Source organism: Oryza sativa, chromosome 8 (genome assembly GCF_034140825.1).
Source record: "Oryza sativa Japonica Group chromosome 8, ASM3414082v1".
In the NCBI taxonomy this organism is placed as follows: Eukaryota; Viridiplantae; Streptophyta; class Magnoliopsida; order Poales; family Poaceae; genus Oryza; species Oryza sativa.
Window position 1 is genome coordinate 25,248,413 of NC_089042.1, and position 17,871 is coordinate 25,266,283.

Here is a 17,871-nt window from a genome sequence, read left to right on the forward strand (position 1 = left end):
TCCTCTATCTTCGCATGGACCTCAAGTACGGTGAGTCGGTGAGGACTGAGCACTGGAGAACAATTGGTGTAGTCTTTGTCGAACGGCTACCCCAATAATTACAGGTTCCCGAATGTACAAGCACATGCATTACGGCCAACTTTGAAACAAAGAATTTGTGAAAAAGAATTGCATGCATTCCCTCTGTTATAACAAATTTTAGGCATAGAGACTGTTATTAAAAAACTAGATAGAAAATCCAATGAATAATACGGTAGTTTAGTGATAAAATCACATTAGTTGCTAAAGTTTGAACTCATGACGGACGGAGGAGTAGGATTTTAACTCCTTAGAACATATTCTATTTGGCCCTTTAAACTAAAGGATCGGGCTTTTTCCTAAACCATACGGAATTATTTCAAAATGGCTCAAATGAAAAATCTGGAGAAAAGCTAGTAAAAGCCATAACATCTTGAAATCTTTTTTTTTTTTGGAATCTCTCTCTCTCTCTCATCGAATTCGATGTTTTTCCTAATATCTATCCAAACGGTTATTGTTTTGTCTTGTTCGGTTTCAAAAAACTGTTTTGTCTTGTAATGTTCTGTTTTGCATATGTATTTTTATAAAAATGTTGTTTTTTTTCTATTCCCCTGCTTTACTATTCGTGCGTTTCAAGTGGGGCCCTTCAAGAAACAAATTCCTCCCATGCACTGTTGGAGATGATCAACAGCAGAACTAGAAAAGTAGAAAGAGAAACGAAGTGAAAACATGAATTGTTCCTATGGCGCGCAGATGCTGTACAGTGTAAACAAGGCAGATTATAAGATTAACAAATTGTGTTGTACAACCAAATTACTCCTGCGGACTGATAATACTTATCGTTTTGGACTAGAGCTAAGAACACGGTAGTCAAAAATCAACTTTGACCGGCATGTTCTATTATAATATATATAGAAATATCGACAAAAATATGATATTATTGAAGTATATTTTAAGACTAATCTATACATATGATCTTCGTATTTCTAAGATATATATTTTAGAAATTGCTACTGCATGAAGTTGTGCTTTCGCGGGACTATCACTATCTTTTTTTATTGGTGTTTAAGTATAATCTATTACTAATATTATGCCACTGAAGAATTTGCTGTGAAAAATATATAAAGTATATGTTTGTTTCAAGAAACAAATGTTTTTATCATTTCTCTCAACCATACAACATTTATTTTTTTTCTTTATTTCTTATGTGTATCTTCTTTGCTTTATATCTCTCTCCCACATATGAAGGAGACACTGGAAAACTCCAGAATACCCTCTTTTATCCAATAGCTGAGATTATTCTACCCGTTTTGTTTGCTTCTTGATTTAACGGCTATTATTTATTGGATGATGTGGCTCATTCTTGTTATGTTCTAGACTAAAACTGAGAACATGGTAGTCAAAAATCAACTTTGACCAGTATTTTTTATTATTATATATATAGAAATATCAACAAACATAAGATTTTATTGAAGTGTATTTTAAGACTAATCTATACATATGATCTTCATATTTCTAAGATAAATATTTTAGAAATTGCTAGTGCATAAAGTTGTGCATTCGCGCGACTCACTATCATTTTTATTTGCTATTTAAGAATAATCTATTATTGATATTACGTCATTGAAGAATTTGTTGTGAAAAAATTATAAAATATATGTTTGTCTCAAGAAACAAATGTTTTTACCTTTTCTCTCAACCATACAAACATTTATTTTTTCTTTATTTCTTATGTGTGTCTTTTTTGCTTTATATCTCTCTCCCACATATGAAGAAGACACTGGAAAACTCCAGAACGCCCTCTTTTATCCAATGGCTGAGATTTATTCTACCAATTTTGTTTGCTTCTTGATCTAACAACTATTATTTATTGGATGATGTGGCTCATTCTTGTTATGTTTTGGGATTCTCTTTTCAAAAGGTAAGATTTGTAGGCAAATATTTTAAAGTTGATTACACGCTTACTTAAGACTATTAGTGTATGTTTGTTGTTGCCTAATATTACCACAACTCAATTTGTCATAGGTGTGGTATGATAAACAAAGTGTGGTCAACAATTTGTTCGTCACAAGTGTGGCAATGTTTGGCTAGAAAATAAGTATATGACATGTAGCCTCATAAAGCAAGAAAGTGTGGCTTGTCACAATTGAAACAAACAATCAAACGGTGGCGTGCTCAACCTCCGCCGGCTCGACCTGCAGGGATGGCGTCGCTGGGCGGAGAAGCGCTACGACAAGGTGTTCGGCATCTTCGACAGCGTAATCAACAGCCGCTTGGCCGACGCCTCGACCGGAAAGCACGCCGACGCCGGCGCCGGCGACTTCCTGGACTCCCTCCTCGACCTCATGTCCGCAGGCAAGATCGCTCGCGACGACGTGACAAGCATAATGTTCGACTTGTTCGGCGCCGGGACCGACACGATCGCCATCACGGTGGAGTGGGCGATGGCGGAGCTGCTCCGCAACCCGAGCGTAATGACCAAGGCGCGCGCCGAGATGAACCACGCCCTCGCCGGCAAGAAAACCATCGAGGAGAACGACGTGGAGAAGCTGCCGTACCTCCAGGCCGTGCTGAGGGAGGCGATGCGCCTGCACCCGGCGGCGCCGATCCTCGTGCCGCACCGGGCGGAGGAGGACGGCGCGGAGATCGGGGGCTACGCCGTGCCCAAGGGCTCGACGGTGATCTTCAACGTGTGGGCGATCATGCGTGACCCGGCGGCGTGGGAGAGGCCCGAGGAGTTCATGCCAGAGAGGTTCATGGACATGGCGGAGGAGGTGGATTTCAGGGGAAAAGACTACAAGTTCATCCCGTTTTGGGCCGGAAGGAGGCTGTGCCCGGGGTTGCTGATGGCAGAGCGCGTCGTGCCATTCATTTTGGCGTCGCTGCTTCACTCGTTCGAGTGGAGGCTCCCTGGCGGTATGACAGCCGAGTCTTTGGATCTTAGCGAGAAGTTTACTACTGTCAATGTTCTTGTTACTCCACTCAAGGCCATCCCTATACTTGCCTCTAAAAATGAAAATATTAGGGAATGACCTAATATTAAATAAATAAAATGGGTGATGCTTCGAACCAGCTAGACCATCACTTTGTGTAACTAGCTGGAAGATACCTGGATGTTTCTCCTGATCAAATATAAGTGAAATTGTTGCAACTTTGAAGGCAACGCTTTGCATATTGGTGTTAGTATATTAAATTTGGGATATCACATATAGGAGTACATACACATACACCGGCGAGAATACTGCATATTTTATAACTATGCAGATAAATTCTCTGATATGGATTAATTTGGTCTTGAGGATGTAAGGAGTTACCGACACAAGGAAGAAAGTGAAATGGGATTATTCAAGGCGGGATCCATAATGGTTCATGAGTTCTTGTTGGATTTGCCGAAAACTCAAGAAAACATAACGTTTGCGTTCGCCCGTTAGTGTTTTCAGCATAAATATGTTTTACAGATTGCCTGCACATACGAGAACCAACATTCTGACATTCTTGTGTTCATACTTTACAACTTACTCCTACCATACAAATGCTAAACACCATCCATCGATAGTCCGATACATATGGCATGCATATGCACACAGCGACTGAAACTGGGATTGTTTTTTTTTCCACGAGGTATGGCATGACAACTTTGCCAGGGAAGCTAGGGATTGTACGTCCGATATTGGATGCTCGCCTCCGCCAGTTGAACAAGCATTGCACATGTAGCAGCACTGGCGCACTCAAGCTCTCCCGTTAGGCATACTCTCTCTCCTATTTACACTGCATATGTAGTTATGTACTACGCCACTCCCCCCGGAAGAAAATCACACAGGACCTCAGTCCTTTACTCATCTGTAAGACCTTGCTTCTTTGTGTTACACTTGTCTAATACAAATCTCAAAGCAACATGTCTATCTCCCCCAAATCATCTGCTTTGTTTTTCCTTCCTGTTAGAGCTCAAGGAAGTACCAGCTGGAAGTCCCAAGAGAAGGAAGGACCTGAAGGGGAAGACGACAACAAGGCTGACGACGCACAGTCTGAAGACGGGTTGGAGGAAGACACCTTACCAAGGGGAAAAGGCATCCGGCGAAGGAACAAGAAGTACATGGGACCTGACTGGGCTGTATGAACCATCTCTGTGTATCGGCCCATCTTGGCCATGTAAGAGAGAGAGAAAGAGAGAGAGAGAGAGAGTTGGTGAGGAGAGAACATCCTATAAATACTCAAAACAACAGCTGTAATAACTTGGCTTAGAACTCGGCGGCGGCGGTGGCTTGGTCCGGTTGGACGCAAGAGAGAAATCTATTAATCGAGTTCCTCGTATCATCTTGTTCTTGTGTGCTTGTGTGAATCGTGAGCTAGGGTTCTAACAAAATCTGGTATCAGAGCTTCTGCGTCCACAATCTCTTGATTCGACCGTAGAATTACCGATCGGAGATTGAGACCGATTCTTCGGAGTTGAGTCTCGCGAAAAGGAAACTTGCCTCGATTGGGTTGGTTGAATTCGGAGCGGACGCAAGTTCTTCATACCGAGAAATCCACGCTTAGTTGTCCATGGCGCAGGAAGGGAAGCTGGACTTGCCGTTGAAGGTGGTGGAGGAGAATGAGAAGAAGAGGGTGGAGGCGGAGGCGCGCACCCGTGCAGATCTGGCGGAGCTCAACCGGGTGGTCGAGGCGAGGTTACCTCAAGTGGAGCGGCGGGTGGATGATCTCTCGTCGGTGCTTGGGTCGCTGAGTACTAAGGTCGAACACTTGGAGGGCACAGTTCAGAAACAGGATGGGGGCGCCAAAAAGCCGGTGGAGGCGAAGGAGGAGCAGTTAACACCACCACCGTTCCAATCACCATTCCAGATTCAAGGTATGAGAGATCCGAAACTCAATTCTGCAAGTAATTTGCAAGATGAATTTGCTTGGGCCTCTGCTTCGGGAAGTCAGGGAATTAACTTGGGAAATAGTGTGCCACCCATGACTTGTCCCCAGTTCAATGGAGAGAACCCCCAGATGTGGAAGGCTAACTGTGAAGTGTATTTTGATGTGTATGGAATTTCACCTAGCAACTAGGTTAAGATAGCAACATTAAACTTCGTGGGCAATGCAGCATTCTGGTTACAGTCAGTTCGCAGCCAGTTGATTGGGGTAACATGGAGTGATTTGTGTGAAAGGGTTTGTGCTAGATTCACTAAGGATAGGCAACATGCCATGATAAGGCAGTGGCTGCGTGTGAAGCAGACTGCTTCTGTTGCTGAATATGTGGAGAAGTTTGACGCCATAATGCATCAACTCAATGCTTATGAAAGCACTGCACCACCTGATTATTTTGTGACCAAGTTTATTGATGGGTTAAAAGATGAAGTGAGGTCAGTAGTGCTAGTACAAAGACCCCAAGACCTGGATACAGCTTGCTCTGTTGCACTTTTACAGGAAGAGGCCCTGGAAGGACTTAGAACTGGCAATTTCAAGAAAAGTGATCAGTTAAGCAATTACATCAAGTCTTCTACTAGAAGTACAGTTATGCCTACCACTCCAACCTCAACTCAACAGAGGGTGACCTTCACTAGTCCTGAACCAACTAGACCAAAGGAAGACAGGGTGTCTGCACTCAAGGCTTACAGGAAATCCAAGGGCTTATGTTTCATTTGTGGTGAAAGATGGGGGAGGGACCATAAGTGTGCCAATTCAGTACAGCTAAATGTGGTACAGGAGCTAATGGAGGCCTTGCATACTGACAGTGAAGTGAGTTCAGATCCTGCTACCCCACCTGAAGAAGAAGAAGAAGTGAATCTGTTGGCTATATCTCAACAGGCATTGAATGGGACTGAATCCAGGAAATCTATTCGACTCAAGGGGTGGATTCAGGGAACAGAGTTGCTTATGCTAGTAGATTCAGGCAGTACCAATTCTTTTATTGATGAACAGATTGGAAACAAACTGAATGGTGTGGAAGTGCTGCAGAAACCATTGAGGGTTCAGATAGTTGATGGGGGACAGCTGGAGTGTACTAAGGTTATTCCTGGTTGTACTTGGTGGATGCAAGGTCATAGTTTCAAAAATGATTTCACATTAATTCCTTTGGGTAATTACGACATCATTTTGGGAATGGACTGGCTGACTCAGCACAGTCCTATGCAGATCGACTGGAATAAAAAATGGGTGGAATTTCAATATAACCAACAGTTGATTCGGTTGATGGGAATTAATTCTAAGCCTTAGCAGTGTTTGGCAATATCTGGAGACCAATTGTTGGGGATGGCCAAAACTGGTTCTATTATGTACATGGTACAACTGTCAACAAGTAGCTCTGAGGAGAAACAGATTATACTAGTCCCTGTGCAGAAGTTATTGCAAGAATTTGAGGATGTGTTTGCAGAACCAAAAGGCCTGCCTCCTGTCAGGTATTGTGATAACAAAATTCCTTTGATTGATGGAGCCCAACCAGTGAACCTGAGACCCTACAGATACAATCCAGAACTCAAGAATGAGATAGAGAAACAAGTGTCTGAGATGCTAGAGTCAGGAGTTATCCAGCCCAGCCAAAGTGCATGGTCTTCACCTGCTTTACTTGTCAAGAAAAAGGATAGCACATGGAGGCTATGTGTTGATTACAGACAGCTCAATACATTAACCATCAAGAGCAAATATCCTGTTCCTATTATAGAAGAATTGTTGGATGAATTACATGGTTCAAAGTGGTTCTCCAAACTGGACTTGAGAGCAGGATACCACCAAATCAGAATGATGCCGGGAGAAGAACCTAAAACAGCCTTCCAAAATCAAATTTATAACCCACTTTTCTTCTCTCTCCTCTCTAATCCCTCCTTCATGTGCTTATAACCGTCTTATAGTCTGCTATTGTTCTTGCTCTTAGTCGGTAGTAACTCCTTTCTTGTCTGCTGACCCTATCCTTATTTGAGAATTTATCTCCGTTTAGGAACTGATATGCGGTATTCTCGCCGTGTGTGTTTATGTATATATGTGATATACCGAATTTAATATGCTACCACTAATATGCATAGCGTTGCGTAGCTTGAAACTTAAAGGTTGCAAGAATTGATAGGGATTGAAGTACCGGGGTTGTTGAAGAATAAGAGAAGTGGCAGTAGTATCTTCTAATAGTTTTATTTGACATTTAAACTGTGAAGTAAACCTATTCTCGTGAACATGCAGACAGTATGCTAGTATCCTAGTACGTACCACTACTACACTTAAATTTGATGAGAGGCAAGTATGGGGATGGCCTTGAGTGGAGTAACAAGAACATTGACAGTAGTAAACTTCTCACTAAGATCCAAAGTCTCCGCTGCCACACCGACAGGGAGCCTCCACTCGAACGCATGAAGCAGCGACGCCAAAATGAATGGCACGACGCGCTCTGTCATCGGCAACCCCGGGCACAGCCTCCTTCCGGCCCCGAACGGGATGAACTCGAAGTCTTTACCTCGGAAATCCACCTCTGCTCTTTGCAGGAACCTCTCCGGCATGAACTCCTCCGGCCTCTCCCACGCTGCAGGGTCTCGCATGATAGTCCACACATTGAATATCACAGTCGAGCCCTTCGGCACGGCGTAGCCGCCGATCTCCACGCCGTCCTCCGCCGCCCGGTGAGGCAGGAGGATCGGCGCCACCGGGTGAAGCCGCATTGCCTCCTTTATCACGGCCCGGAGGTACGGCAGCTTCTCGGTGTCGTTCTCCTCGATGGTTTTCTTGCCGGCGAGGACGTCCTCCATCTCCGCGCGCACCTTCGCCATTATGCTCGGGTTGCGGAGTAGCTCCGCCATTGCCCAGACCACCGTGTTGGAGATCGTGTCGGTCCCGGCGCCGAAGGCGTCAAACATTACGGTGGTCACGTCGTCGCAGGCGATCTTGCCGGCGGACATGAGCTCGAGGAGGGAGTCCAGGAAGTCGCCGTGCTTCTTCGTCGAGGCGTCAGCGTCGGCGTCGGCCAAGCGGCTGTTGATTTTGTCATCTAAGATGCCGAACACCTTGTCGTAGCGCTTCTCCGCCCAGCGACGCCATCCCTGCAGGTCGAGCCGGCGGAGGAAGGGGAAAAGGTCGGAGACGTTCGGCTTCGCGATCGCCAAGATGATGTCCTCCAATGTTTCCCGTAACCCGTGCGCCGACTCCTTGCCGACGTCAACCACATCGGCGGAGAAGAAGGCGTTCGACACGATGTTGATAACGCCGCCGTACACGGCCTCGCCGACGTCGATCACCTCCGCGGCGTGCCCGGCGAAGTAGTTGACGATGTCCCGCACCTTGCGCTCGCGGACGCCGCGGGCAGCGGCGAGGCTCCGTGGCGAGAAGAAGTGCGTGGCCACCGCGCTGCGCAGCGTCTTCCAGCGCGGGTCGGAGCTCGGCAGCCATATCATGGACCGGCCGGTTAACCCGCGCGCGCGGCTGATGTCCGGCACCGTGCGCGCCGCGAGGCGCCGGTCGTGCTTGGTGAACGCCTCCCTCGCCGCGTCGGGCGAGGAGACGACCACGGCGGTGAAGAGGCCCAGCTTCAGCGTCATCACGGGCCCGTACTGCTCCCGTGCGAGGCGCGCAAGCTCGTGGTGCATGTCGCCGCTCAGGCTGAGCACGTTGCCGATCACCGGCAGCGGCGTCGGCCCAGGAGGCAGACGCCGCTGTGCGCGGCGCGTCGTGCAGGCGAGGTAGTAGTAGTAGTAGTAGACCATCGCCGCGGCGAGCGCTGCACATAGCAGCCACGCCTCGCGCTCCATTGCGGACGTGCGCGTGTACGCAAACTCTGGGGGTGTCGTATCTCCGGTATAAGTGGAGCTAGATTTAAACGTACGAGTCGACGCCGAGGTAAGGACTGGAGTACCACAAACAAATGTGTTCCGATTTCCGAAGAAACCATGCATTTCGTAGCAGCCGTTACTGTGTTTGTAGCGACTTGGAAGTTGGAATAATGGCGTTCCTCCCGTTCAAGTGGACGACTTTATCACTACAAGTCAGGCAGAGTTTTTGCTCACACTATTTTCTGGACTCACTCGTGATACGCCAGTGTCGCACACAAGTCGGTCAGCTTTGGCCAAAATCCACGGCAACCACAAGCAAAATCAAACACATGTACAAGCGAACAATTTGTTCATTGTTGTCACCTGCGCTACGTACGTACAGCATCACGGTTCCGGCCATGGGCGCCGTAGTAAACAGTTCATGTTCTTACTTCGTTTCTAACTTTCTACCGGTAATTGCTGGTGGTATGGATAGTTACAAGTCGAAATAAGACCACACCTATCGCCTTCCGGTGACCAGTGTTTTGTCAGCGTTTCAATCTATCTGCTTGATTCGTGGTAGTGAGACCAAGGGCTGCACATGAGCGCACATTTTAGGTAATCTAGATGATGACAGATCTTCATTATCTGCATCTACTGCGATGAAGTTTAAGTGTAAGGTCTTGTTTGGCTAATGAGTTAGGGAAATGATTTCCCACCCACTAAAACACATCTTTAAATCTTAACCATTCATTCTTTCTCCTCCATTTAATCCTAACTCATTCCTCATTTCCCTACTATCGCAAATCCCACTTTTTTATCCTATTATCCAAACAAACCCTAAGCGTGTAACTGATATAGATTTTAGGCTTTTAGTGATAAAAAAAGACCAAGACCAAAAAGCTAGAACGGCGATTCAGTCCATGGACCCCTCTCGTGTTAGTATGACCGCATCGTGCACGTCTCATGGGCATTTTGGGCTGCACCTATCCAACTCAATGTTTTAGCTATCTATATGTTTTATGGGTCTTGTTTGTGGGGCTTAAGAATCTAAGAAGCATCTTCTAATTTCAGATTTATTTTCTGGATTCTATAATTGTAATTCTTAGAATCTGTGTGAGAATCCATACTATCTAAAAAGTTAGAAATTTTAAGAAAAACTGTAGTTGCTAGAAACTCTACAAACATGCCCATAATCACCACGTCTTATGTGACTTAAGAAAACCCCTAGCTTCCACAGCTGCGTGCATGCCGATGCATGTGCTGACAGCTGTATTGATTAAAATCTCGTTGCATAGTGTTAGCATTTGCCAGTTTGGAGTATGTTGTATTGTGGGAGAATGTGTGCATGGTGTGATGTGATTTAAATTGTTCTTGGTCTTAGTGCATAAACTTATATGATGATGAATTTAGGAAGGACGGAGTACAGTCCAAACCCAACCTGCTTGCTCTCACAGCCATGGCGACCACCGGCGATTCCGCCGCCGCCCCCGGCGAGGTCCGGCGCCTCCTCGCTCACCTCGACTCCCACCAGCAACTCCTCGCCGCTTGCCACGACGCCTGGTCGTGCTCGCTCGCCCACTTCGCCTCGCTCGACGAGGACCTCGCAGCCCGCTCCGCGTCGCTCGACGATACCCTAGCGCCGCCGTGGACGCCTCCACCAGCTTCGAGTCCCTCGCGTCACTCGAGGCCTGCAAGGCCGCCGTCCCCGTGCGCCTCGCCGAGGTCGAGACGGCGCTGTCCGCGGCCGTCGCGGAGGCCGAGTCCGCGGAGCCCCCGCCCGCCGACGTCCGTGGGGCCTCCGGTGGATGTGCGGCCGCATGGACGCTCCCGTGCTGTGGCGCTTCACTGCGGCCCGCCGGCGGGAGCTCGCTGCCGTCCGGAAGGAGGTCGGCCCTGTCGTTGCTGCGAAGGATGGTGCAGGTGAGGACCAGTTCTGGGTGCTCGGCATACTGTTGCGCTTGTTATTTGATTCCGATGGCTGGAAGCCGCCGAAGATAGGAGATACGTTGGTTGAGAGGGCGGTTGGCAAACAGGCTAGCGCCAAGACTGTGCGAGCTTGTCTCCACCAACCAGAGTGCCTTTGTTCGAAAAAGGGCTATCCACGATAATTTCGTCTTCGTCAAAAACATGGTACAATATTTACATAGAACGAAGAAAACGAGTCTGTTTATCAAAATTGATATCGCCAAAGCGTTTGACACGGTTTGTTGGCCCTACCTTCTTGAAGTTCTTCGTCAGTTTGGTTTTGGAACCCGTTGGCTAAACTGGATTTCCAATTTACTTGCAACCTCTTCCTCCCAAGTGCTTCTCAATGGATCTCCAGGGCAATCAATAAACCATGTCCGAGGCCTTAGACAAGGGGATCCGCTCTCGCCGATGTTGTTTATCCTAGCAATGGAACCTTTTCACCGAATTCTTAAGGCGGCTGAAAATGCATCACTTCTCTCTCCGATGGGCGGGAGTTTTGACAGATTCAGGTGCTCCCTGTATGTAGACGACGTGGCAGTTTTTGTGAAGCCTCAAGCTTCAGACTTATCGGTGCTTATGAGACTCCTAACTTTCTTTGCGCAAACCTCTAGCCTTCACACAAACATCAATAAGACAGAGATCTACCCGATCAGATGTGAGAACATCAACCTCGTATCTCTTCTCGCAAATTTCCCTGGTATGGTAAAGCAGTTCCCTTGCCGCTACCTCGGTCTGCCTCTCCATATCCGAAAGCTAAGGAAAATTGACTTCCTGCCGTTAATCGAAAAAATTGGCTCGCGAATTCCCGGCTGGAAAGGGAGGTTCTTTACTTCAGCCGGGAGGAAAACACTGGTCCAATCGGTCCTAAGCTCTATGCCAATTCATCACTTCACCGCATTGCAAGTGCCCAAATGGGTGATAAAAAGAATTGATCGCTTTAGGAGATCTTTTCTTTGGAAAGGAGAAGACCCTGACAAAACCAATCCAGGCAGCAGTTTAGTTAACTGGCAGACGGTGTGTAAGCCAAAAATTTTGGGTGGATTGGGCATTCTGGATTTAGAGAGGTTTTCGCGAGCCCTTCGTCTTCGTTGGCTTTGGCTTGGTTGGAAGGATGAAAACAAACCATGGGCTGGCATAAACGTTCCTTGTGATGATACAGATAAAAGGTTGTTTCAGGCAGCAACGACAATTGAGCTAGGGAATGGCGCAAAAACAAGCTTTTGGCATGACAATTGGCTACAAAACAACTGCCCAAAAGACATTGCACCACTGTGTTTCAAGTTGGCAAAAAGAAAGCAAAAAAGCGTCCAGCAAGAGCTCCATAACAATAACTGGTTGATCTCTTTCAGGCAAATAACATCAGTAGAAGAAATCCACGAACTTGTTCAGCTTGGGAGTTTGCTTCAGGGAGTCCTGCTTACCCCGCGTCCTGATGACATCTCTTGGAATTGGAATGAATCCAAAGTTTACACAAGCAAGAGTGCTTATCTTTTCCAATATCAAGGAACTTTTGTCTCTTTAGATTTCTCCTCGCTTTGGAAGGCGCCGGCTGAGCCAAAATTTCAATTTTTTGGTTGGCTAGTCCTCCACCAGAAAACTCTCACGGCTCAAAACTTGTTGAGAAGACATTGGCCATGCAATTGGATTTGTAGTTTATGCACAAGCGCCTTTGAAGACACTAATCATCTGTTTAGTGAATGCCCTTTCTTCAAGGAAGTTTGGTCTCTAGTTACTTCCTGGCAACATTTACCTACAAACAATGTTGGCCTTTCTGTCGGAACCTCTGATTGGTGGGCCCAAATCGATTGCGTGCGATCGAAGGAGCAAAAGAAAGCGATGAGAGGAGCTCTGCTTACCACTTGGTGGAATGTTTGGTTAGAAAGAAACAGGAGAATTTTTAACAACATTTCAACCTCAGAGAGAGTTGTGGCATATATAGTAAAACAAGATCTTGATCTCCGTCGCTCGGCTTTTAGGCCTCCATAGTTTCGTGTCGTGTATTGTTGCTTCTGTTTTCTTTCTATTTTCGGGACTGAACTTGTTTTGTACTGTTTTTCCTCCTAATTAAATTCCGGCAGATCTCCTGCCGTCGTTCTCCTAAAAAAAAGAGGGCGGTTGCTACCGCTGCTCAAATCAACAAACGACACAAAATGAAAAAAAAATCACTTGAAGCTCATCCGCACCTAGTCACGACTAAAGGAGCCGCCATTTGTGCCTCGTCGATACCTAGCCCCATAGCTGCCTCGCCAACCACGGCGTGGCGCGGTGCCGCAACACCCCCGCACGCCCCTGTTGCATCGTGCGCAAGAGAAGAGGTAGCGGCAGCGGCGGCGAGGGATGTGGCAGTGGCGGGAGCGGCAGCGGAGTCGGTGGTGGTGGCGCTAGAGAGAGAAGAGAGAGGAAAGGGGATAGAGATGAAGAGAGATGCGAAGAGAGGAGGAAGAGGGGGGTTGAGAATGACATGTGGGGCCCATATGGGTCCCACCATTTTTTTATTATTTTGTGTGTGAGACTGACATGTGGGTCCCATGGGTTTTATTTTTTCTAGATCAAATTGACACGTAAGCGCCACGGGTTTTATTTTTTCTAGATCAAATTGACACGTAAGCGCCACGTCAGATGAAGACCGAGTCAAATTAGTCACGTAGACGCCACGTCAACCAAAACCACCATCTAAACCGCCGAGGGACCTTATGTGCACCGGTTTTAATTGTTAAGGGACCCATTGTATCTGGTTTTCTAACTGAAGGACGAAAATTGGATTCGTTGACAAGTTAATGGACCTCAGATAAACTTATTTCTAATTAGGAACATTGGAGCTCCCTCTAAAATTATTTATCATATGACAATAGAAAATGTAGGTTTAAATGTTGTCTATTTTATTCAGCCACACCTTCTATTTCTTTCTGGTTCCATAGCACGAGGCGGCGATCACAGCGACAGCCGAATAGCCAGCCAGGAGCCAGCGCGGCATGGCATCCGGCATGGCGGTATTTGCGGCGGGATGTGCAGACGCCGGCGCCTGTAGGCTGAGGGCATTCACAATACGTCACCAATTTCTGAGGAGCCAAAACTACCACCTAGACTAAGAACTTTATAAGCAACATTCTTCACGGTGCATGTGATCTACTTTTCCTTTAGAGTGGATCCCACCCGTGGTCCTCACTTTTTATCTCTCTCTCCCTTTCCCACGACCTCCGGATCGCTCCCCATCCTCTACTGCGCCGCCGGCGCCCATTCTCTCTCTCCCACCCACCGCAACCGTCCCTCTCCCCCTCCGCCGCTCTCCCCCACCGAATTTGGTAGCTGGCCAGCGGCGAACAATCCCGAGGCAGTCTCGGCGGAGGGTGCCTACGGTGGACGACCCGGAGACGGAGGGCTCTAGTGGCGACGCGGCGGAGACGGCGGCGGGGCAGCGATGGCGGTGGGGCGGCGAGATCCATCCCCCTCTCCTCCCCCGAAGCGGCGGTGGGGCGGCGATGGTGGCGAGATCCACCCCCTCTCCTCCCCCGATGCGGCGGCGAGGACGGCGACGACACCGAGGCGGCCACCCTCTCCTCTCCTGAAGCAGCGGCGATGGCGGCGACTAGAGGGAGGGTCGACGAGCTCCCCAGCAACGGCACAGAACGGGGGCTGCCGTCGTGTTGAGCTCCTCGGCGGTGGTCGATGCTGCCTCCTCCGGCAAGATCCCTTCCCGTTCACCTCCTCCTCATCGCATCTCCTCTACTCCTCTCTCTCCCTTCCCTGTGTCGTGTACATGACACAAAAGTGTGGGCCCAAACCTGTAATTTCTGATGAGACTCTTGACAACATTTAGCTCCCCGTTCTTCAGGAAGCACCGCAAAGATCCGATGTGGAGGAGAATCTCCGACCTGGTCTCCCCAGGCTGAATGGCCCGTCACTGCACTGTGAAAGCCCTGAGAGCTGGATGGATTTAGCCCACGAACGTTAGTGTCTCACAAACAGGTCGACAGGTTTGATCGATTTTCGTCTCAATAACGTGCTTCAGCTCCTAGTATAGTATTTTGTTTTTTCAGTTACAAAGATCATATCAGATCGCTGCATGCATATTTGTCCTATTATCAAGTTGTTTGATTGGATTATATTTTCTAAAGAAAAATCCAGAATTCGATGATAATTAGATTTTCTTTATTTGTACTAAAATTATATATAGTACTCTCTAACTGCAAATATAACTCATACTATAAAGTTTATAAAGAAAAAAAAGTCTATATATTTAAAGTTTATATACATAAAGTCTATATATAGAAAATTCACACACACGTAAAGTCTATATATAGAAAGTTTATATACATAAATTCTACTTTATTCGTTTCACAATATATGTCATTGTAGCATTTTTCACATTCATATTGATATTAATGAATCTAGACATATATATATCTATCTATCTAGATTCATTAACATCAATATGAATGTGGGAAATACTACAATGACTTACATTATGAAGCAGAGGGAGTATATAGAAAATTCTATATATAAAAAGTATATGTAGAAAGTTTCCATGAAAATAATTCATACAAAAAAGTTTCCATAAAAAAAGCTATAGAAAAAAAATATAACGAAAAAAAAGATATTTGAAAACGAAAAGAAGTGATACATACTAGAAATCACGTATAATGGGGAATAGATAAGGTTTTGGGAGGATAAATGGCTAGGAAACCTGGCTTTTAAAGACAAATATCCATCTTTATACTCTTTTGTCCGAAGGAAAAGTTCTACTATTGCCAATGTTATGAGATCTGTTCCACTTAATGTTTCCTTTAGAAGAGCTTTAGTTGGTTAGAATCTTGAATATTGGCATGAACTGTGTGTTTCTATTGTACATATTCAGTTGAATCAATCCTCTGATTGTTTTAGATGGAATTATCACCAGAATGGTAGATTTTCAGTTAGGTCAATATATCTATCTCTTATTAATAATGGTTATATTGAGAGAAATAAGATTATTTGAAAGCTTAAGATGCCGCTTAAGATTAAGATATTTATGTGATACTTGCTAAAAGGGGTTGTGCTAACTAAGGACAATTTGGCAAGACGAAATTGGAATGGTAGTTTAAGATGTTGTTTCTGTATGAAAAACAAGACCATTCAATATCTTTTTATAGATTGTCACTATGCGAAAATTGTTTGGAGAGCAATTCAGTTCTCATTTGGTTTATACCTTCCTAGAACCATATCTAATATGTTTGATGGTTGGCTTTTGAGGGTTGACAAGAAGAAGAGTAAACTCATATTTGTAGGAGCATCTGCCATATGTTGGGCTCTGTGGTTGAGTAGGAATGATATGGTATTTGACAAATCACCATCTATCTCATATTTGCAAATAATTTTCAGGGCAACATATTGGCTCCGGTGTTGGACACAGCTGCAAAAGTGTGAAGATGATGGAGAGCTTATGAAGGTTGCATATCGTAGGCTTGAGACGACAGTTATGCAACTTTTTACAAACTATGGATGGAGATTCACAAATAGACTTGAATAAATGTGTACTTCTTATCTCGGTTTGGTCATTTATTTCGGTTTGGTTTTTTATTTTGTTGGGTGTGTTTAATTTCATTATGAACTACACTCTTTGTTTGAGTGATACATTATAATAATTGGCTGTAGCTTTGATGAGCAAAGGCCGGAATGTTCATTCTATTATTAAAAAAAAATCACGTATAAAAAGAAAAGAAAGGGAAATTGAAAAGAAACACGTAAAAAAGAGAAAACGGAGCATCGCTGCCTCCTTAACTCCTTCATCCTGACCCATTCGCGCGATAGGCTAGCGGCGAACGTTCGCCGATTAACCTTTCCGCTGAGGGCCGCTGATGCTGAGGTGAATTCCGGGCTGGCTTTCGCGTGAAGCCTGGACTGAAAATGTGAGTGTTGCTGGGCCGGATTTGTGACGGAGGGATGGAGTGGGACCAGAGCACAAGGCCGAAATGCTCGGCCTGATGCCAGTGGATGGAATAAGTTCACTTTGGGTCCCTCTGTTCGTCGCCCAATCCGATTTTCATCCCTTGACCGCAAAACCGGTTACGACCCGTCCCCCAACTTACGAAAACCAGGCGAACGAGATCCCTTGGCAGTTTTTAAGGTAGTTTTGGCTGACGTGGCGCCTACGTGGCTTGTTTGATTAGGTCTCAGCCCTCCCGCCGGCCGCCGCGCACCGCCGCTCCTCTCCCTCCTTTCCCGCCGGGTGGTGTGCTCCTCTCCCGTCGGCCGGCCCGATGAACTCACCTCCTCCCTTGCGGTGCTCCCGTCGGCCGCCCTCTCCGCCGGCGGCGCTTGCGTCGGCCGCCCTCTCCGCCGCACGCACGCCGGATGCAGTACAAGCAAACAAGAAAAGGACTGCAAAAGAAAAGAAAAGGATAGATAGAGGAGTGGGCGTCCAGCATGTCGACCAGCATCAAGGCGCGCAAGCTCGAGCTCGCAGCCGGTAGCGGCAAGGGCGACGCGTCGTCGCTGCCGGCGGTGTAACATCCTGAAAATTCCTGACAATAAAAATTGTTAAAATTTTAAACTTTTTAAAACTTTTGCATCATGCTGGATGTTATAGTTGCAATTGCTTGCCAAGCTATAAATTGTCACAATTGAAAAGTAAGCTAAAGCTATACAACTAATTAATAATTATAAAAATAAGATATTTATTATGAACTCTATAAATAATTACACACCACAACAAAGCCATACGAAGAGAAGGTTAATTACTAATTTAATTTATAGGACAAATATTAAACTATAATGATCCATATAGAGGTAAAACCAATTTAAAAGGACAACCTATCCACATGAAATGATGACCACCACTATAGTGATCCTATTTGTAGATGAGTATTTCATTGGAATATTTACATTAATATTTAACGTATCTTTCTGGCCATAAAATTCACTCAGATAAAATAATTGGTCATGTAAATGAATTAAGCTTTATATATAAAATGCGTTTATGAGAGTGTATAATTAAACATTTAGATCAATATTGTACCAAGTCTCAATTTACTTTTATGGAATAATAGATTAAGCATGTCCATGTAAAATACATTGTTATACAAATAAACTCGACCAATGTGCTATTGTATTATTGAAGGTCACATTAGTATATTTAATTAGTTTTTAAGAAATATCAAAGCCTAGAAGTTATATTGGATAATTTTTGAATAATCTA

The 17,871-nt window shown here is 45.7% G+C and overlaps 2 protein-coding genes and 1 long non-coding RNA gene across 3 annotated transcripts; 2 read left to right on the plus strand and 1 right to left on the minus strand.

Moving 5' to 3' along the window:
• Window positions 1–2,183: 2,183 nt before the first annotated feature.
• On the plus strand, window positions 2,184–3,050 carry LOC107275607 (cytochrome P450 76M5-like; the record flags this gene model as incomplete). The annotated part of the gene is made up of 1 exon (XM_015793847.1): window positions 2,184–3,050. A coding segment is annotated over one exon (867 nt), but the record flags the coding sequence as incomplete, so codon positions are not given.
• A 4,038-nt stretch (window positions 3,051–7,088) lies between these two features.
• On the minus strand, window positions 7,089–8,899 carry LOC4345985 (cytochrome P450 76M5-like). Its single transcript, XM_015793327.3, has one exon. The coding sequence runs from the start codon at window positions 8,868–8,870 to the stop codon at window positions 7,209–7,211; it is 1,662 nt and encodes a 553-aa protein (XP_015648813.3). The 5' UTR covers window positions 8,871–8,899; the 3' UTR covers window positions 7,089–7,208.
• A 4,933-nt stretch (window positions 8,900–13,832) lies between these two features.
• Window positions 13,833–16,342, plus strand: LOC112939879 (uncharacterized). The gene is made up of 3 exons (XR_003243799.2): window positions 13,833–14,378; window positions 14,530–14,671; window positions 16,056–16,342. It is a non-coding gene; the product is annotated as an uncharacterized lncRNA (long non-coding RNA).
• Window positions 16,343–17,871: the final 1,529 nt, after the last annotated feature.